Source organism: Antechinus flavipes, chromosome 5, assembly GCF_016432865.1.
Source record: "Antechinus flavipes isolate AdamAnt ecotype Samford, QLD, Australia chromosome 5, AdamAnt_v2, whole genome shotgun sequence".
Lineage (NCBI taxonomy): Eukaryota > Metazoa > Chordata > Mammalia > Dasyuromorphia > Dasyuridae > Antechinus > Antechinus flavipes.
Window position 1 is genome coordinate 190,753,916 of NC_067402.1, and position 16,038 is coordinate 190,769,953.

The 16,038-nt window shown below is 39.5% G+C and overlaps 1 protein-coding gene across 1 annotated transcript in view; it reads right to left on the reverse strand.

Annotated features, from left to right (window-relative positions):
- Positions 1–15,685, reverse strand: part of FAM234B (family with sequence similarity 234 member B) — a 36,403-nt gene extending 20,718 nt beyond the window's left edge. The window contains exons 1-3 of the mRNA XM_051961282.1: positions 15,501–15,685; positions 14,997–15,219; positions 7,000–7,398 (exon numbers count right to left, since the gene is read on the reverse strand). Of these exons, the coding sequence (XP_051817242.1) occupies positions 7,000–7,398; positions 14,997–15,033 (436 nt within the window). The 5' untranslated portion in view covers positions 15,034–15,219; positions 15,501–15,685. The remainder of the gene's footprint in view (positions 1–6,999; positions 7,399–14,996; positions 15,220–15,500) is intronic.
- Positions 15,686–16,038: the final 353 nt, after the last annotated feature.

Consider the following 16,038-nt stretch of genomic DNA (forward strand, 5'->3'; position numbering starts at 1 on the left):
TCCCTCTAAAATATTCCAAGATATCTCACTGACATCTTTATTTCTGTGTATTCAGACATCCTGTCTCTGGGTTTTGGGGATTTATGGCCTCCCCTATGCTGACAAAAATTTTCCCGCGCTTCTTACCCCTTCCTTTGTTTAGAGAAATGGTATTTAAGAAGTTGGGGTTCCTCCATTCATTGCTGGAGGCTGGATTCTTTGAGATGACAGTCTCCTCCAGTCCTGGACCAGCATGGATTCCTTGGTCCCAGTATATCTTTATCTCTGTCTGACTGGATAATTTGAGACAAGAGTCCTGTCCAGTCAATTATACTCTCCCATTAATAATATATTAAAAACTCTCTAATTTCTCTCCTGCCTCAGTTTCTCTGGCATTACATTTTGGACGTCCCCCCGAGATGATAGAAACTGGATTAGGGATTAGAGACTCTCAGTCTCCACCTAGGTCTGAGAAGGCTCAGGACCTGGGTCTATTCCTTGGGAAAAGACCTTCCAGAGCCTTCGGGGGAAAAGGAAGCAGTTCTTCAGCCTCAGTCCGGCCTACAGTGGACAACAAAATCAATTCGGCATTTGGGAAAGTAAATCTGTCTGGGTACCTTTTGGGGTACCATCTGGTTCTGGTTCTGGTTATTCTGGTTCTGGTCTGGTTTGTTGCTAGCAACCTGGTCTCAGAATAAATACCAACGGGTTTAAAAGTTCTGAGACAGGTATTTTCTGGTACGCTGGAAAATATCCTCTGGGTATATGTTATATGTTTGTTTAATGTTGGAACTGTGTAGTCTGTGTGATGTGTGTTCTATGTTCTGTGTGATTTGTCTATTTTGTTGGTTGGAAATTTTTAAGAACAACATTGCAACTGTACTTAGTAAAATGGAGCTCCACGTGTGTCTGTGTGTGTCTGTGTTAAAAGTTAGCAAGCTTGTAAGAGATAAGAATTCAGCCTCTGTGTTGCAAGCTTAAAAAATATCAAAAAGTTTGAAAAATCTTTCTCTTTCCTTCTGTCTCTGGCTGACTGCAGCAGCCTGTGAGAAAAAGGGAGAAAAGGGAGAGAAAGGAACAAAAAAAGAAATGAAAAAATAGATTGAAAGGGATTTGAATGTTTGTGGCAGCCCTGTTTGTAGTGGATAGAAGCTGGAAAATGAATGGATGCCCATCAATTGGAGAATGGTTGAGTAAATTGTGGTATATGAATGTTATGGAATATTATTGTTCTGTAAGAAATGACCAGCAGGATGAATACAGAGAGGACTGGCGAGACTTACATGAATTGATGCTAAGTGAAATGAGCAGAACCAGGAGATTATTATATACCTCAACAATGATACTGTTTGAGGATGTATTCTGATGGAAGTAGATCTCTTCAATAAAGAGAGCTAATTCAGTTTCACTTGATCAAGGATGGACAGAAGCAGCTACACTCAAAGAAAGAATACTGGGAAATGAATATAAACTGCTTGCATTTCTGTTTTTCTTCTCGGGTTATTTATACCTTCTGAATCCAATTCTCCCTGTGCAACAAGAGAACTGTTCAGTTCTGTACACATATATTGTATCTAGGATATATTGTAACCTATTTAACATATAAAGGACTGCTTGCCATCTGGAGGAGGGGGCAGGGGGAGGGAGGAGAAAAATTGGAACTGAAGTGAATGCAAGGGATAATGTTGTAAAAAAATTACCCTGGCATGGGTTCTGTCAATAAAAAGTTTTAAAAAAAAATTACCCAGGTATGGGCTCTGTCAATAAAAAAGTTATAATAAAAAATAAATAAATAAATAAATTATTTTTTAAAAAATAAAAATAAAAAAAAGAAAGGTATTTGAAAGTTCGGAAAGTTTATATATATATGTTGAAGAGGAGTGTGCTAACATTTAAAGAAAAGAAATTTGAATGGAATATCTAGATATTCTTTGTGAAGACAGAGAAAAGCACTAAACGGGCTTGCAAGTTCACAGAAGCCCCTTTGGATTCTGGAAGGGAAAAAAGGGAATTCAAGGTGAAACAAACTTCTCTCTGAGGGTGGAGTCCTGGAAAAAGCCCCTAGTCTGTTTTTGCTGATGTAAAAGCTTTGTTAAGTTTTAAGAACAATGATTAAGGGAAAATTGCTTGTGATTTTAAATTTTTTTAACCTGTTGTACTAATTTTGTAAGTAAATGGAATTTAGCTATTTTAAATGGACAGGAAAGTTTTTTTTTTTTTTTTTTTTCCCCTTGAAACAAAAGCTTACTAGAGTAAAGAGCAATAAAATTCAAGCTTAGCTTATAAAATAAAAAGCTCTGGAGATAAGAGGCTAATAGCTGTTAGAAGAAATGTGGTGGGAAAGAAAAGAAAGAACTTTTTAAAACAGCTGTATTTAGTTTGATTCAGTTTGTTACCTTCTGAAATATACTGAGTTATTTGTTAACATAAGTTATACTTTAAATCCAGCTCTGCTGGACATGTATGGGTTTTGTGTAGGTTTGGGCTATTCACTATAGTGTGAATCTTACAGGCTTTTGAAGGAAAAGGAAAGAGGAATGCAGGTGATTTAGGAAGGACTGATTAGAAGGGGCAATTAGAGGTTTGCATGGTTTTAGGAAGGTGAAAGAAAGACTTCGGGGAGTAGGTGAAGAGGTGGGGGGAGGGAGCCATTCACCCCCACTGTCTTCTGCTACTTTACCAAAGGAGCATCTAGTAGGAAAGTTCTTTAAGGAGATTGTTCAAGTTTGTAGCCAGGGAGAAAGAGAAAGTTGGAAATGGGTGGATTTGGGAAGAAACCTGATGTTGGGAAACTGATGGGCTAAATCTTGAAAAGGATCCCCATGTAGGAAATTGAGTAGGGAACCTAAGGGAAGTTTTTTCTAGGGGGCAGGAGTGGGGGAAGTGTAGCCACGTGGAATCCTCTCCTCCACTCTCCTCTCTAAGTCTGTTCCTGCGTTTTTTTTGGTTTTTTTTTTTTTTTTTTTTGTTTTTTTTTTTTTTCTTATCTGATTACAGTCAGTGCAGCAAACTGATCTTTAAGGGCATGCTTACTTTTAGGTTAATTGATTGAATATTTGTTTCTTGATACTTAAATGTTTTCTTGGTTAAGAGATATGGTCATAAATGTAATCCATACTTTGGTAGGAATATTTCTAAAAGTTTAATTGCTATGTTAAAAAAACTTCTTGAATTCTTTTATGTGGAATTGGGTCTTTTGTATAAGTTTAAATTGATTGTATTGAATCATCCTGAGGTTATTTAAAGGGCCTCTGAAAATAGTAGTTTTTTTCTTTGTCCTTTTGAAAATGTTTCTGTTATGGACAATATGAAATTTGGGATGTTTTTCGGTGTATTGGGTGTTTTAAAAGCAAAATGATTTGTATGTATAATGTTCACTCATGTAACATCTACCTAGATATAATAATTGTTCTAAGTTGTGAACTTACTGAGGCAAAATTTCTTTCTGTTATTACTGTAAGGTTATGATAAATACTTGTTTAGGAGTTATCAGAAATTTGATTAATGGCATCTGTTATTGGAGGTAAAATTTATTGGGCTTAAAGTTAATTAGTTAATGCTATTTGGGAGTTTTAAAGCTCCACCCTCTGACAGTTACTGAGACGATTGACTGGAATAAAACTGGGTTAAGGCTATTTTATCCTGTATGTGCTGAAGGTTGAGTTTTGACTGCTTGTGTTATGTTATGTTCTTGCATTTTTCCTTCTGTAACTGATCTCTATGATCAGAGCAATGGTCAATAGAAACTGTTAATGCAGTTCAATTATGTCATGCCTTGCTATTTTCAGTCTGGTTATATGTAATCATTGTGTCCTAAATGTTTGGGCAACTAAGTATTTAGCCTGGTCATCTGCCTGTTACTGGATTTTGTGTTTTGTTTCTTTAAGGTTTCTACATGATAAGAGGCCAATTTATAGGGCTCTGTGAGACCTCACTGATGTTACAACTTGGGACTGCACCCGTTTGCTTGGCCTGTAAAGCAAACTCATCTCTTCACATAGGAAACTGCTGGCCAATTTATTTTGGCCTCCTCATATTTTGCAACAGTCTGGTGAACTGAGTCTTTCTATCTGAGACTGATCTAATCTTTACTTGTTAGATTTATGTTTTTGTTCTAGATTTTGGTGAAATTACAGTTATTGACTTGCTTCTGGAACCTGGATCAGCTTGGATCAGCTTTGATTGTCAGCATGGCACACCCACTCTGCATGGAATGAGAGCCCCCTATCACTTCACAGCCTGGAGCAGCAGTTTTTTTTTAAATGAGACAATGGACTGGACCCTGCATCTAATGTACGTTGGACTGATATGAGGGATTTTGGGAATGGTTGATGACTGACTGTTAAACCTTGCCTGGACCATCTATTACTGTGTGTTTAAGATTTGGGATGGGATTTGTTAAAAACTCTGTGATTATTGCTGTTATGTTTGAGGGCATTTTAGGAAATGCTACTGTACTAGTCTGTTATGTATAGGGATTTTGATTCACTTTTGGGCTTTAAATGTGGAATGGTCATTTGACAATTCCTTTCCGTGAGAAAAAAAAGGGGGGAGGAAGAGATAGAACATTGGGGAAACTGGTATTTTTTTCAATATACCTGAAAGAATGGGAACCCCTAGCTCCTATTCACTTTGCCTTAAGCATTTCTGCCCCACCCCCTAACTCACTAGGTCAGACTGAATTTGGATGCTTTAGCTTTAGAATCCCTTATTTTGTTAAAATTGCCCTGGCAGACTCAATTTTGGGGATTATTTTTTAAGAAAAGTTTTAGAAATCAGACACCTGTTCTGGGACTGGCAGTCTCTCTGATCTGTTTTTCTTCAGTCCTGTAACCCCAGTTCATTAATTACTACTTCAGAAGTTCAAAGGACCTTGAAGTTTGGCATGAGGCACCTAAAAAGTTTAGGGTTTGCCTGCCTTGATGGTCTAACTGTGCATAATCTGCTCAGAAATCTGTATTCTAGTAGCAGCAGCTCTGGGTGGGGACAGCTGAAGCTACTCCAAGCCTTACCCTTCTCCCCTGGAGTGGGTTGCCCTTTGAATGAGCCCTTGAGCCCTGCTGTTAGTTAAGTGCACAAATGACCACAGACCTAACTGTCCATCTCAAACTGGATTCTCTGGCTGAGATGATGCTCGAGAACTGTAGAGGACCTGACATGCTTGCAACAAGGGAGCCTTTATACAGCTGTTAACTCTGGGGTTATCAGGGAGAGACTTGCTCTTGCCAAATGAGTCCTTACATTTTTCTAGTTTTATTTTGGGTTGGTCAAAATTATGGTGCTAAGACCTCCTAGGTATCTAGAGGAAGGTGCTAAGATTCAAAGGTTTGAATATTTAGGAGAGAGAGAGTGTGGAATATTATGCCACAATTCTCTTTAACTGTCCTGACTCAGTTTCCCTGTACTAGTTTCCCTTGTCTCAGTTTCTTTAACTGTTCTGTCTCAATCTCCTAAGTAAACTCCCCGCTCTGGTCCATTAAGACTGAGGACTATTTGCTCTAAGGTTATAAACTGTTAGCAAGATAAACAAGAGAGTAGACCTCCTGACTCTTTTCTGTCCTCAAGAATTTACAATATCCCTCTAAAATATTCCAAGATACCTCACTGACATCTTTATCTCTGTGTATTCAGACATCCTGTCTCTGGGTTTTTAGGATTTATGGCCTCCCCTATCCTGACAGTTTTCCCGCGCTTCTTACCCCTTCCTTTGTTTAAAGAAAAGATATTTAAGAAGTTGGGGTTTCTCCATTCATTGCTGGAGGCTGGAGGCTGGCGGCTGGATGCTGGATTCTTTGAGATGACAGTCTCCTCCAGTCCTGGGACCAACATATATTCCTTGGTCCCAGTATATCTTTATCTCTGTCTGACTGGATAATTTGAGACGAGAGTTCTGTCCAGTCAATTATACTCTCCCATTAATAAAATATTTAAAACTCTCTAATCTCTCTCCTACCTCAGCTTCTCCGGCATTACAATACCACTTAGGAAGAATACAAGGATTCACCTTGAAAGGAAAAATTAAGTAGTTTCTGTATTAAAATAATTCCAGGAATCGAGATACATCTTAACTTTTCTTATAAGAAAATACATAACTTTTTTTTTAATCTACAATCTTCTGTCTAACTATTCTAAGCTTGTTTGAAACACAGACACTGCTGGGGTGGCTCTAGGCAATACAGCAAGTGGCATATTAACCACTCAGTGTGCACCACCCTAGCCTATATGGCTAGACAGAAAGCAAAGAAGACTACATCATGTTTTATAGAGTTGGCCAAGTGCCTTCTACAAGGGGGACTTGTCCTTGGATGATCAGGCCTTGGGTTTTACTTCTCATTAGAAATCTACCTTTCTATGGCATTCCACTGCACTGGTGCACTTATAAGTGCGTCCTCCTCTTAGAATCTACTCCAGACCTCTCAAACTGAACAAAGATACTGTAGGGCAATAATTCCCCAGCTTGCAGTGGAAAAAAGTACCAGACTTGGAGTCAGAGGCCCCAAGTTCAAATCCTATTTACACCTGTCCTTTGAGTAAAACAAATTTTACCTTTCTGAGATTTTCCCTCATCTATCTACCTCACATGAAGATTAAATCATAATTGTAACATTACTGTATAAATGTGGTTATTATTACTATTATATTGTGCTACAGTATTATAATCAGGCAACTCTCTTAGACTACACGATTCAGAGAAAGTACTGAGCTGCACTGGTAGAAGAAGCCTTCTGCCCCTAAGCTCCATGCACCAATGGAATATTAGATCCAGCTCCCAACCCCTTCAATAAATAGTAAGCCTTATTCCAATATCTGACACAGGTCTGCCACACACACAAAAAAATAAAAACCATTAGGTTAGTTTCACCTACCCCAAATCCCTCTACTTATTACCAAAAAAAAATAAAAGTTTTTTTAAGAGTTTTGTAACAATTAGAATAAATATAAATTAATTTTGGTTGAAGAATCATGAGATAATGAGGAACACCATAAAGTTTCTAGAAAGCTAGAAACAGTGCTACTCACCTCCTTCTGGGCCCAAATGGCGACTCCACATATTCTGCAGATCTCTGGGAGGACAAGGGATCAGAAAGGCACATACTAGAACCAGGATCATTGAAATCAGGACGGTGAGCAAGAAGATCAATGTGCGTACATGAGACACAAGTGAAGATGCTGTCTTTTGCTCCAGATTGCCAAGAGGTGGTGAAGGATAACCTTCAGTGGTGACTTCTGACAAATGTTGCTTGGCAGGCCCAATTCCTTCTGCATCTGAGTCAGGGTCTGGCCCTTCTCCCTGGGGGCTCTTTCCATTTTTAACACCCCCATTTTTCTGCTTTAGATTGAGAACAAGATCATCTTCACTTTCATCACTGTCAGCCTGGGTAAGAGGATCATATTCCCCTAAATCTGGACTCTTCTTCCCTAAGGACAGAGAGAGTTGTCATCATGGATTAAAAAGAAAACGATAAACCCCAGATGAACTCTGAGCTTTTTGAAGAATGTATTCATTTATGTTCCAAACCAGTGATTTCACTGATGTATGAAGTGAGAAAATCTTTCCACTAATTCATAATGGCAATTATTCTGCAATTTAGAATCCTAAAGAAAAGTCTAGAGTACTGACAGCGACACCTTGCCTAAGATCATACCACCAATATTTGTCAGAGACAATACTTGAACACAAGCTTTCTTTACTGCCTCTTGTACATCAATCAGTAAACAAGCATTTATTAAGCACCTACTAATTTGCCAAGTACTATGCTAGACACTAGGAAATGCTAAGTAATAAAACGGATAGACTACTGGGCCTAGAGTTAGGAAGATTCATCTTTCTGAATTCAAATCTAGTCCCAGATTCTTACTGGCTGAGCAAGTCACTTAACCCTGTTTAAACGCCTCAGTTCCTCAATTGTAAAATAATTTGGAGAAAGAAATGGCAAACTATTCCAGTAGCTTTGCCCAGAAAAACTCAAATGGGGTCACAGAGTTGGACATGCCTAAAATAATTGAATAACAAATACTAGGCACTGGGGAGGCAAATACAAAGAATGAAACAATCCTTGTTCTTATTCTAATAGGAAACAAAACAAGGACATGTAAATATAAGGAACTAAGTAAATAAAAAGAAAATAAATACAAGATAGTTAATACAAAGTAACTGAGAAAGCACTAATAGTTGGTAGCATTAAGAAAGGTTCCATATGCAAGTCGGTGCTTGAGCTAAATCTTGAAGAAAAAAAGGGATTCTATGAAGTAAAAGTGAGAAGAAAGTGGTTCCCACATATGCAAAAGAGCCTGTGCTAAGGCACTGAAATAAAAGATGGTGTCATGTGTAGGTCAAAAAGCTAGGCCAGTTTGGCTAAACTATAAAATGAATGAATGGGATTAACTTAAAATGAAAGCAAAAGTGTATACAGGCAAGTATATATGGTGCTACTCTCTATGCTTTGCTCTGACCTAGAGCCACTCTGCTTCCTGCCAGAAGAATATAAGCAGGTCCCACCAAGCTTTCAAGGCCTTTATTATATGTCCCAGGATGGATGATGACCACCAGCCAAGCTAATTTCAGAGAAGATAATATAGAAGAGAATCTCACTAAGTGATTGATATCTGGGGAGGAAAGCAAATCATGAAGCAGTTTTCTAAAGCATGAAGAAAGAGGACCATGGGAAGCTAGGAACCCTAGTCATCTGTGGAGAGAGAAACAAACAATGACAAGATAACTCTAGCACCTGCTGGAAACAAATGATGGCAGCAGCAAAGCAAAGTAATTATTCTTCTGGAAGCTGACATGGCAAAAACCATGCTGCAGGCAGCAGCAGCCAGCCAAGGTTGGGTAGGGTAGGGGACGGGGAGAAGAAAAGGGGAAGTAGCAGCTGGGAGTCATGCTAGCAAGGAGGAATGAGGCACAGGATCCTAGCCCCTATATATTTATTTATTATCTATATATGCCAGACACTGCACTAAACACTTTACAAATATCTCACTTATTCTCCAGTTTCTCTCCAGATTGTACAATCTTTCGCCTTTTACAAATATCACTTGACCTCACAACAACTCACAACAAGGTAAGGCATTCCAAGCATGAGGGACAGCCTTTGCAGAGATAAAAGTTGGAATGTCATATACAGAGAACAACAAGGAGAATGATTTTCTGATAGATAGAATATGCAGAAAGGAATAATGTGAAATAATCCTGGAAGGACAGACTGGAAACAGATTAAACTTTTAAATGTTTATTTATACACACACACACATACACACACACACGTATTTATGTGTATGTACTTGCTCAGGATTCATGCTTGATAATTGATTTATTATATATAAATATATTAATGTGTTGATTGTTGTTGTAGGGAATAAGATTAGTATGGTAAGATCCTATGTGCCTTTTGTGATAAAGAGCATTTTTTTTTAATTAAAAGGCTACATTTTAAGCAGCATTCAGAAGAAAATTTCTCACATTTTAAATTCAAGCTAAATTAGTACTAGGATCAAAATAAAATCACTTTGATATCACTGATTAGAGGCAGTGTTATAGCAAAAAGAGCATTAGACTATAGACCCAGAAATAGGAATTCTGAGTCTAGCTCTATCACTGACTAGCTCCTGGAGTCAATCTAGTAACTTAATCTGGAATTCAATTATCTCAACTGAGACTCCATCACCTCTAAGGTTCCACTGAATTCTTTGATTACCTACAAAATACAGTGAGATCTCACCAATTCACTCTAAAAAAGATCATTCTGGTTAATAAGCAGCCTATATTGCCAAATCACTCAGAAATTTAGTTGGTCATTTTCTTAAACTTTTATATAATGTAACTGATAACTTGCTAGATGGTTTATAAAAACTAATAGGGAGTTTTTTTTATAAACAAATTTATTTATAAACAAATAAGGAAATGTTAATAAACAACATACATTCTTTTAAAAACAAGTCTCCCACTGAAGTGGCCCTTAAAAACAATTCTTAAGCTCACTATAAAGTTAAAAGCTACTTATCAATTCTTTTCCTCAGATGGTATAAGGTAAACTTCTGCCCAAACAATAAATTGCAAATTCTAAATTAGGAGAGCCATAAATTAATGAGAACTCTCTGAGGGTTCACAGGATGACATTAAAAATAAAACACACCTTTGCCATCATGTTTCACCTGCCTTCTCCTTTCCTCAATATGGCTCCCTTGTCCACTTCTTCAGGAAGCTCTGTTTTGGGGAAAAGCCTAGCCCAGCCAACTCTCATTCTAGGATTTCATCATCATCCCCGATATAAACATCTTCTCCTCGTTCCCTCCCCCTACCCCACCACTGCTTTTCATCTAGAATGAGAATCTATATTTCTGAGTTTAAAGTCTAGTGTACTTTCCACTGTAACACTGCCTCTAATTGATATCAAATTGATATTATTTTGACCCTAGCACTATTATATGTGTTATCTTTCACAATTAGAATTTAAGCTTCTCAAGGGTAGGAACTCTCTCTCACACACATACCCTTTTTATTTTTATTTATTTTTTTTGCTTCTATTTGAATCCCTAGTGCTGGGATAGTGTATGGCACATAATACTTAATATATTGTCATTAATAGTGCAGTTAATTGGTAAAGTAAAGTACCAAGTCAGGAAGAGCTGAGTTTGACCTTATACTGCCTGTGTGACCCAGGGTAAATCATTTCCCTTGTTTGCCTCAGTTTCCTGAGCTAGAGAAGGAAATGACAAAATATTCTAGTATCTTAGCCAAAAAAAAAAAAAAATGGGGTCAAAAGAAATATAAACTGAAAAAACAAACTAATAATAACAAAGTGCTAAATAAATGCTTATACACTTGACTTAAAGGCACTAAGATATAGAAGGATTTGTTCAAAATAGTTCTTAATTGGCAAAGCTGAATTCAAACTTTGTGTTCATTTAATGATTCTATTCTGCCAAACTTAATCTTAAATTATAGCTTTACTTCTCCAAATTATCACTTGATTTTCCTTGATAAAGTAGGGGAGAAGATATAATCTAGTGACCTAGTCAAATCTATAACAGCATAGAAAAAAACTGTGATTCATTTTCTTCCTAAAAAAAGCAACTAAAGAGTATTATTTATTGAGCAGGCCCCAAAAGTACACATAGAAAGAGATATAAATAGGTTAGGAAGACAGGGAAGTATAAGCACAAAACTTTCCTAAATATTTCTGGGGGAAACAAATCAAAGTGTGACAAAATATACATAAAAGGTAATAGGTTTGGAGGACCAAAAGGTACAGCTAAGAATATATATTTTTAAATGTTTTTTGTGGCACTTGGACTAAGGTTATGCTTAATTCTCAAAAAAATCACTCACCCACACTTAAAATATCCCTGAAAATCAGGAACTAGGTGATTAATTATGCCAATAGTACATTTTCTTTGTTGCTAATTAAACTCATTATATGACAATAAATCAAATATCTTCCTTTTTCCTTGTCTTTAATGAAAGTTTAATGGATGAACGATCCATCAGTAGAATTTTTATCCTTATGATTCTGGAGTCTGACATTAACTCATTATCTCAAATTCCCTTAACCAAAGGCATTAACTGAGGTAATGATCAGGTAAGTACATAGAATTACAGCCCACAATCTCTGAATTTCTAAACTACCATCATGCTAACTACCCCCCAAAGTATGAAAAATGAAGAATTGTGTAAAAAAATTTTCAATTTATTTTACAGATAAAAACCAAAATAATAATAATAATAATAAAGGAGAAACTGATAAAAAAATAGCTCTGTACTTCAGAACATAAAGCAACTGGTTTTTAGATTTAAAAAAAAAAAAAAAAGACACACTTGAATGCTTTAAACCATATGCCTTGTCCACACACAAGCCTGAAGAATAAATTGACTTTGGCAAAGATTTGTACCTTGTCAGAAGGCCAAGTTTCTGAAACTAAATACTTCACTGAGACTCCTAGCCCCAGGCTTAAGGATGAGAATTGAGAACAGTAATTTCTGAAACAATATCTTTTCCTATATCTATATCTTCCAAGGATCATCAATGACCCATGCTGACATAGAAAAGGGAATTTAAAGAAAAAATTCTGAATATTTCTGATACAGCTTTTCCCCTGTTCTGGAAGAGTTAAGTCATTCAATTTTGGAACTCCTGGTGATTGTGCTATTCTCATGGCTGACAAATACATTTAAGCCCTCCCAAGGTCTCTGACTATGCTTCCACAAGTCACTCTGCAATGGAGCCCTGAGTATGCATCCTAACTGACTTTTTATCATTTCCTAAGATCATTCTTCAAATCAATAGGACCATTACTTCTGGAAAGAGTCATTTAATCATAAAAACCTTATGATTCAAATTTACTCACCATCCCAACTTTTTTGACTCCATTACCCTTCCTTAGCCATATCTGTCCTATGTGTAAGCCCTCCAACTAGAATGCAAATTCATTGAGGGCAGGGAATGTCTCTTTTAATATATCTATAGTCTCAGCATTTAGTTGTGCCTTCATAATATAAGCTTCATTCATTCATTCATTCCTAATCTCTAGACCTTGAAAGATACCAAACCATAATTCAGTAGGTAGCTTCATTCATAAAGAGTCAATCAGACTCACCATATAAAAGTATGTGCTACCTCCTAAATTTAAATTTCCCAGTATATTTAGTCCCTCCTAGGAGAAGCAGTATGATGTAGATAGTTATTCAGTCATGTCACTGTCTGTGACTCCATTTGGGGTTTTCTTGGCAAAGATACTGAAGCGGTTTGCCATTTCCTTCTCTAGCTCATTTTACAGATGAAGAAGCTAAAGCAAACTGGGTTAGGTGACTTGCCCAAGGTCACACAGCTAATAAGTGCCTGAGGTTTTATTTGAATTCAGGTCTCTCTGTACTTTTCCCACTGTACATACCCCAAAGAGATACTAAAAAAGGGAAAGGGACCTGTATGTGCCAAAATGTTTGTGGCAGCCCTGTTTGTAGTGGATAGAAGCTGGAAAATGAAAGGATGTCCATCAATTGGAGAATGGTTGAGTAAATTGTGGTATATGAATGTTATGGAATATTATTGTTCTGTAAGGAATGACCAGCAGGATGAATACAGAAAGGACTGGCGAGACTTACATGAACTGATGCTAAGTGAAATGAGCAGAACCAAGAGATCATTATATACCTCAACAACGATACTGTTTGAGGATGTATTCTGATGGAAGTGGATCTCTTCGATAAAGAGAGTCTTAATTGATCAAAGATGAACAGAAGCAGCTACACCCAGAGAAAGAACACTGAGAAATGAATATAAACTGCTTGCATTTTTGTTTTTCTTCCCGGGTTATTTATACCTTCTGAATTCAATTCTCCCTGTGCAACAAGAAAACTGTTCGGTTCTGCACACATATATTTTATCTAGGATATACTGCAACCCATTCAACATGTAAAGGACTGCTTGCCATCTGGGGGAAGGGGTGGAGGGAGGGAGGGAGGGGAAAAATTGGAACAGAAGTGAATGCAAAGGATAATGCTGTAAAAAATTACCCTGGCATGCGTTCTAGCAATAAAAAGATATTAAAATAAAAAAAAAAAAAACTTTTCCCACTGTACCACCTAGTTGCCCCAGTGAATAGCGAGGCAGTCTCAAAGACTAACACCACGTGGCTTCAGGTCCTACCTCTGGTTATGTGATTCTGGACAATACATTTAACCTCTCAGTATCCTAGATAACTCATAAAAATACAAGTTGCAGAGAAAGGGCTGACTTGCATTCCTTCTATCAATGAAACTACATGAAATTTGTCTCTACATAAATGTTCAGAGATATGACATTAATAATTATCCCAGCGTCCTTGTGACCTAGGATGAAAGTACCCATAAAAAAGACTGGCTTAAGGTGAAAGGGAGAGTTTGGAGACAAAATAGAACTCTCCCTTGCAGAGATAAGACCATAAAACTTGGTTGCATAAATTAGGCTGCAAACTCCAGCCTGGTGCGGGACCCTATCCTTCTGTTAAATGAAAGAACTAAAAGCTTTTTGATGAACCCAGAGAGAGGATTTGCTTTTCCCACGACGGATTTAAAGTTAAGAATATACATACAGTTGAATTACTTTTCTGGAAGCGAAGTGTTTCTTTCACGGAGACAAAACAAATGCTCGGGTTTTTGAGTTTACATATGTATTTATTTCCGTTCAAGGAAAAGGAAGAGCACAGTCTCATCCTGCGGGTGGTAGGGGGCTCACTCTGTAAGCCCAGCAGCCCTATACCGCCGAACCCTTTCCTAGGGGACCCCATCTTCACTATCAATTCCGGGGATACTTTCTTCGTGATGGCAGAACCTCATCTGACAAAGGGGATAGAAATGAACGCCTCCACACTTGTTTTCAAGTTGTCACCTTCCCCCTCCCCCATTCTCCATCTCCTACGTCTGAAGGTTTAAAAAAAAAAAAAAAAAAAAAAAAAACCTTAACTCGGAGCCCCAGCCGCCATCGAGCTCCACAAAAACTGCTGGGGACCAGGACACCCGGTGTTCGTGGAGTTCGGATCCAGCCTGGGTCCTGCGTGGCGGCCGGGCCGGAGCTGGTGCCGCAGCTGCGGGGGCGGGTGCTGACCCTGGTGCTGGGGCTTAGGCTGGAGCAGGTGCCTCGCGCGGGCCCGCACCCGCCGGCCCCTTGCACCAGCACCGCCAGCAGAAACCAACCACCCGCCGCTCGCCCCAGCACGCTCCCCGGCGCGCACATCCCACCAAGACGCTTTCTCAAACACGTACCCCATTTCCTAGGGTCCTTTCCCGACCCCCACTCCGTGAGGAGAACCCGGAGATGCTAGTCCCCCGGGACCCACCGGCCGCCCGCGACCCTGAGGAACCGGCTTCGGCTGCCTTCACTTTCCTCAGCCCAGATCTCCATTCCTTCTCCCCCCTGAGGAGAGACCCAAGGGTCGGCTCGTCTTCCTCCCTCCTCTTCCTCCGCCCCCACCTGAAGGGGCCCGAGATGGGAGAGGGAAGCGGGCGGGGGTGGGGTGGTCCTGGAGACTCCTCGCCTTACCTGGGAGCTTGAGCGCACGGGACAGCACGGTCGCCATGGTTGAGGCCACTACGCGCGTGCGTGGCGCCCCACGACCTGATGGGAAATAAAGTTCTCGGAAGGCCGAGATGAGGAGAGCGTGAGGCTGGGCTCTGCACGAGAGAGTTTAGCTGCAGTTCTGGCTACCCGCTGATGTGCCGCTGCATCCCTGGGTCCATCCGATGGAGCGGGAGAAATCTGAGTGCTGCGTGAAAGCCAGACAGCCTCTGACCGTGAACTATGCTGTATGAGTAAGCACGCTGCGAAGTGTGGGCCCAGCAAGGATCTACCCCCGCGCCCCCTTCCTCCTCCTCTCTTTCTCGTCTCTCCCGTTCTCCCTCCCCCCCTCCTCTTCTCATTCCACTCTCCCCTTTTCCTCCTTCTCTTCTCCTCTCCTTGCCTTTCCCTCTTTTCCCCTCCCTCGCCACATGAACCTGGCAGTAGGATCACCTCCACCTCTTCCTCCTCCCTCTGTCCCCTCCTTACCCCTTCGCCTTTTTCCTTCCTCCTCATCTCTTCTTTCTTCCCTTTTTCCTCCTCTTCCCTATCTTTCTCCTCTTCCTCTCTTCCCCCTTTTCACCTTCTCTATCCCATTTCCTTCCCTCTTCACATCGCTTCCTTCCTCCTCCTCCCCCTCCCATCTTCACACATATAATTCATAGGAACGTGCCGCTGAATTACGCCCTACAAGCTCGCTGGACCATTCCCCTGGTCCTGGACCAAGACAGAACAAGTCGGGCCTAGCCAGAAAAGGCCTGGTATTTTCTAGACTGCAGGTTTTTTAGGTAACATCTCCCTTTCCCTCCCTCAGGACATCAGACACTTGTCACTTTATTTCCCTTACACTGCAGCCTGGACATTCTTTCATAGGAAAAGAAGATTGAGGATCATTTTTGTTTTATGTTCTTTACACTTTTTTTTTTCTTTTCCCCCACTGAATGCATAATTTTCAAAATACCACCAAATGCAATTCCTGCCTCCTAGGTGAAGTTAGGTCAGCATGATTTCAAACTCCAGGCAGAGT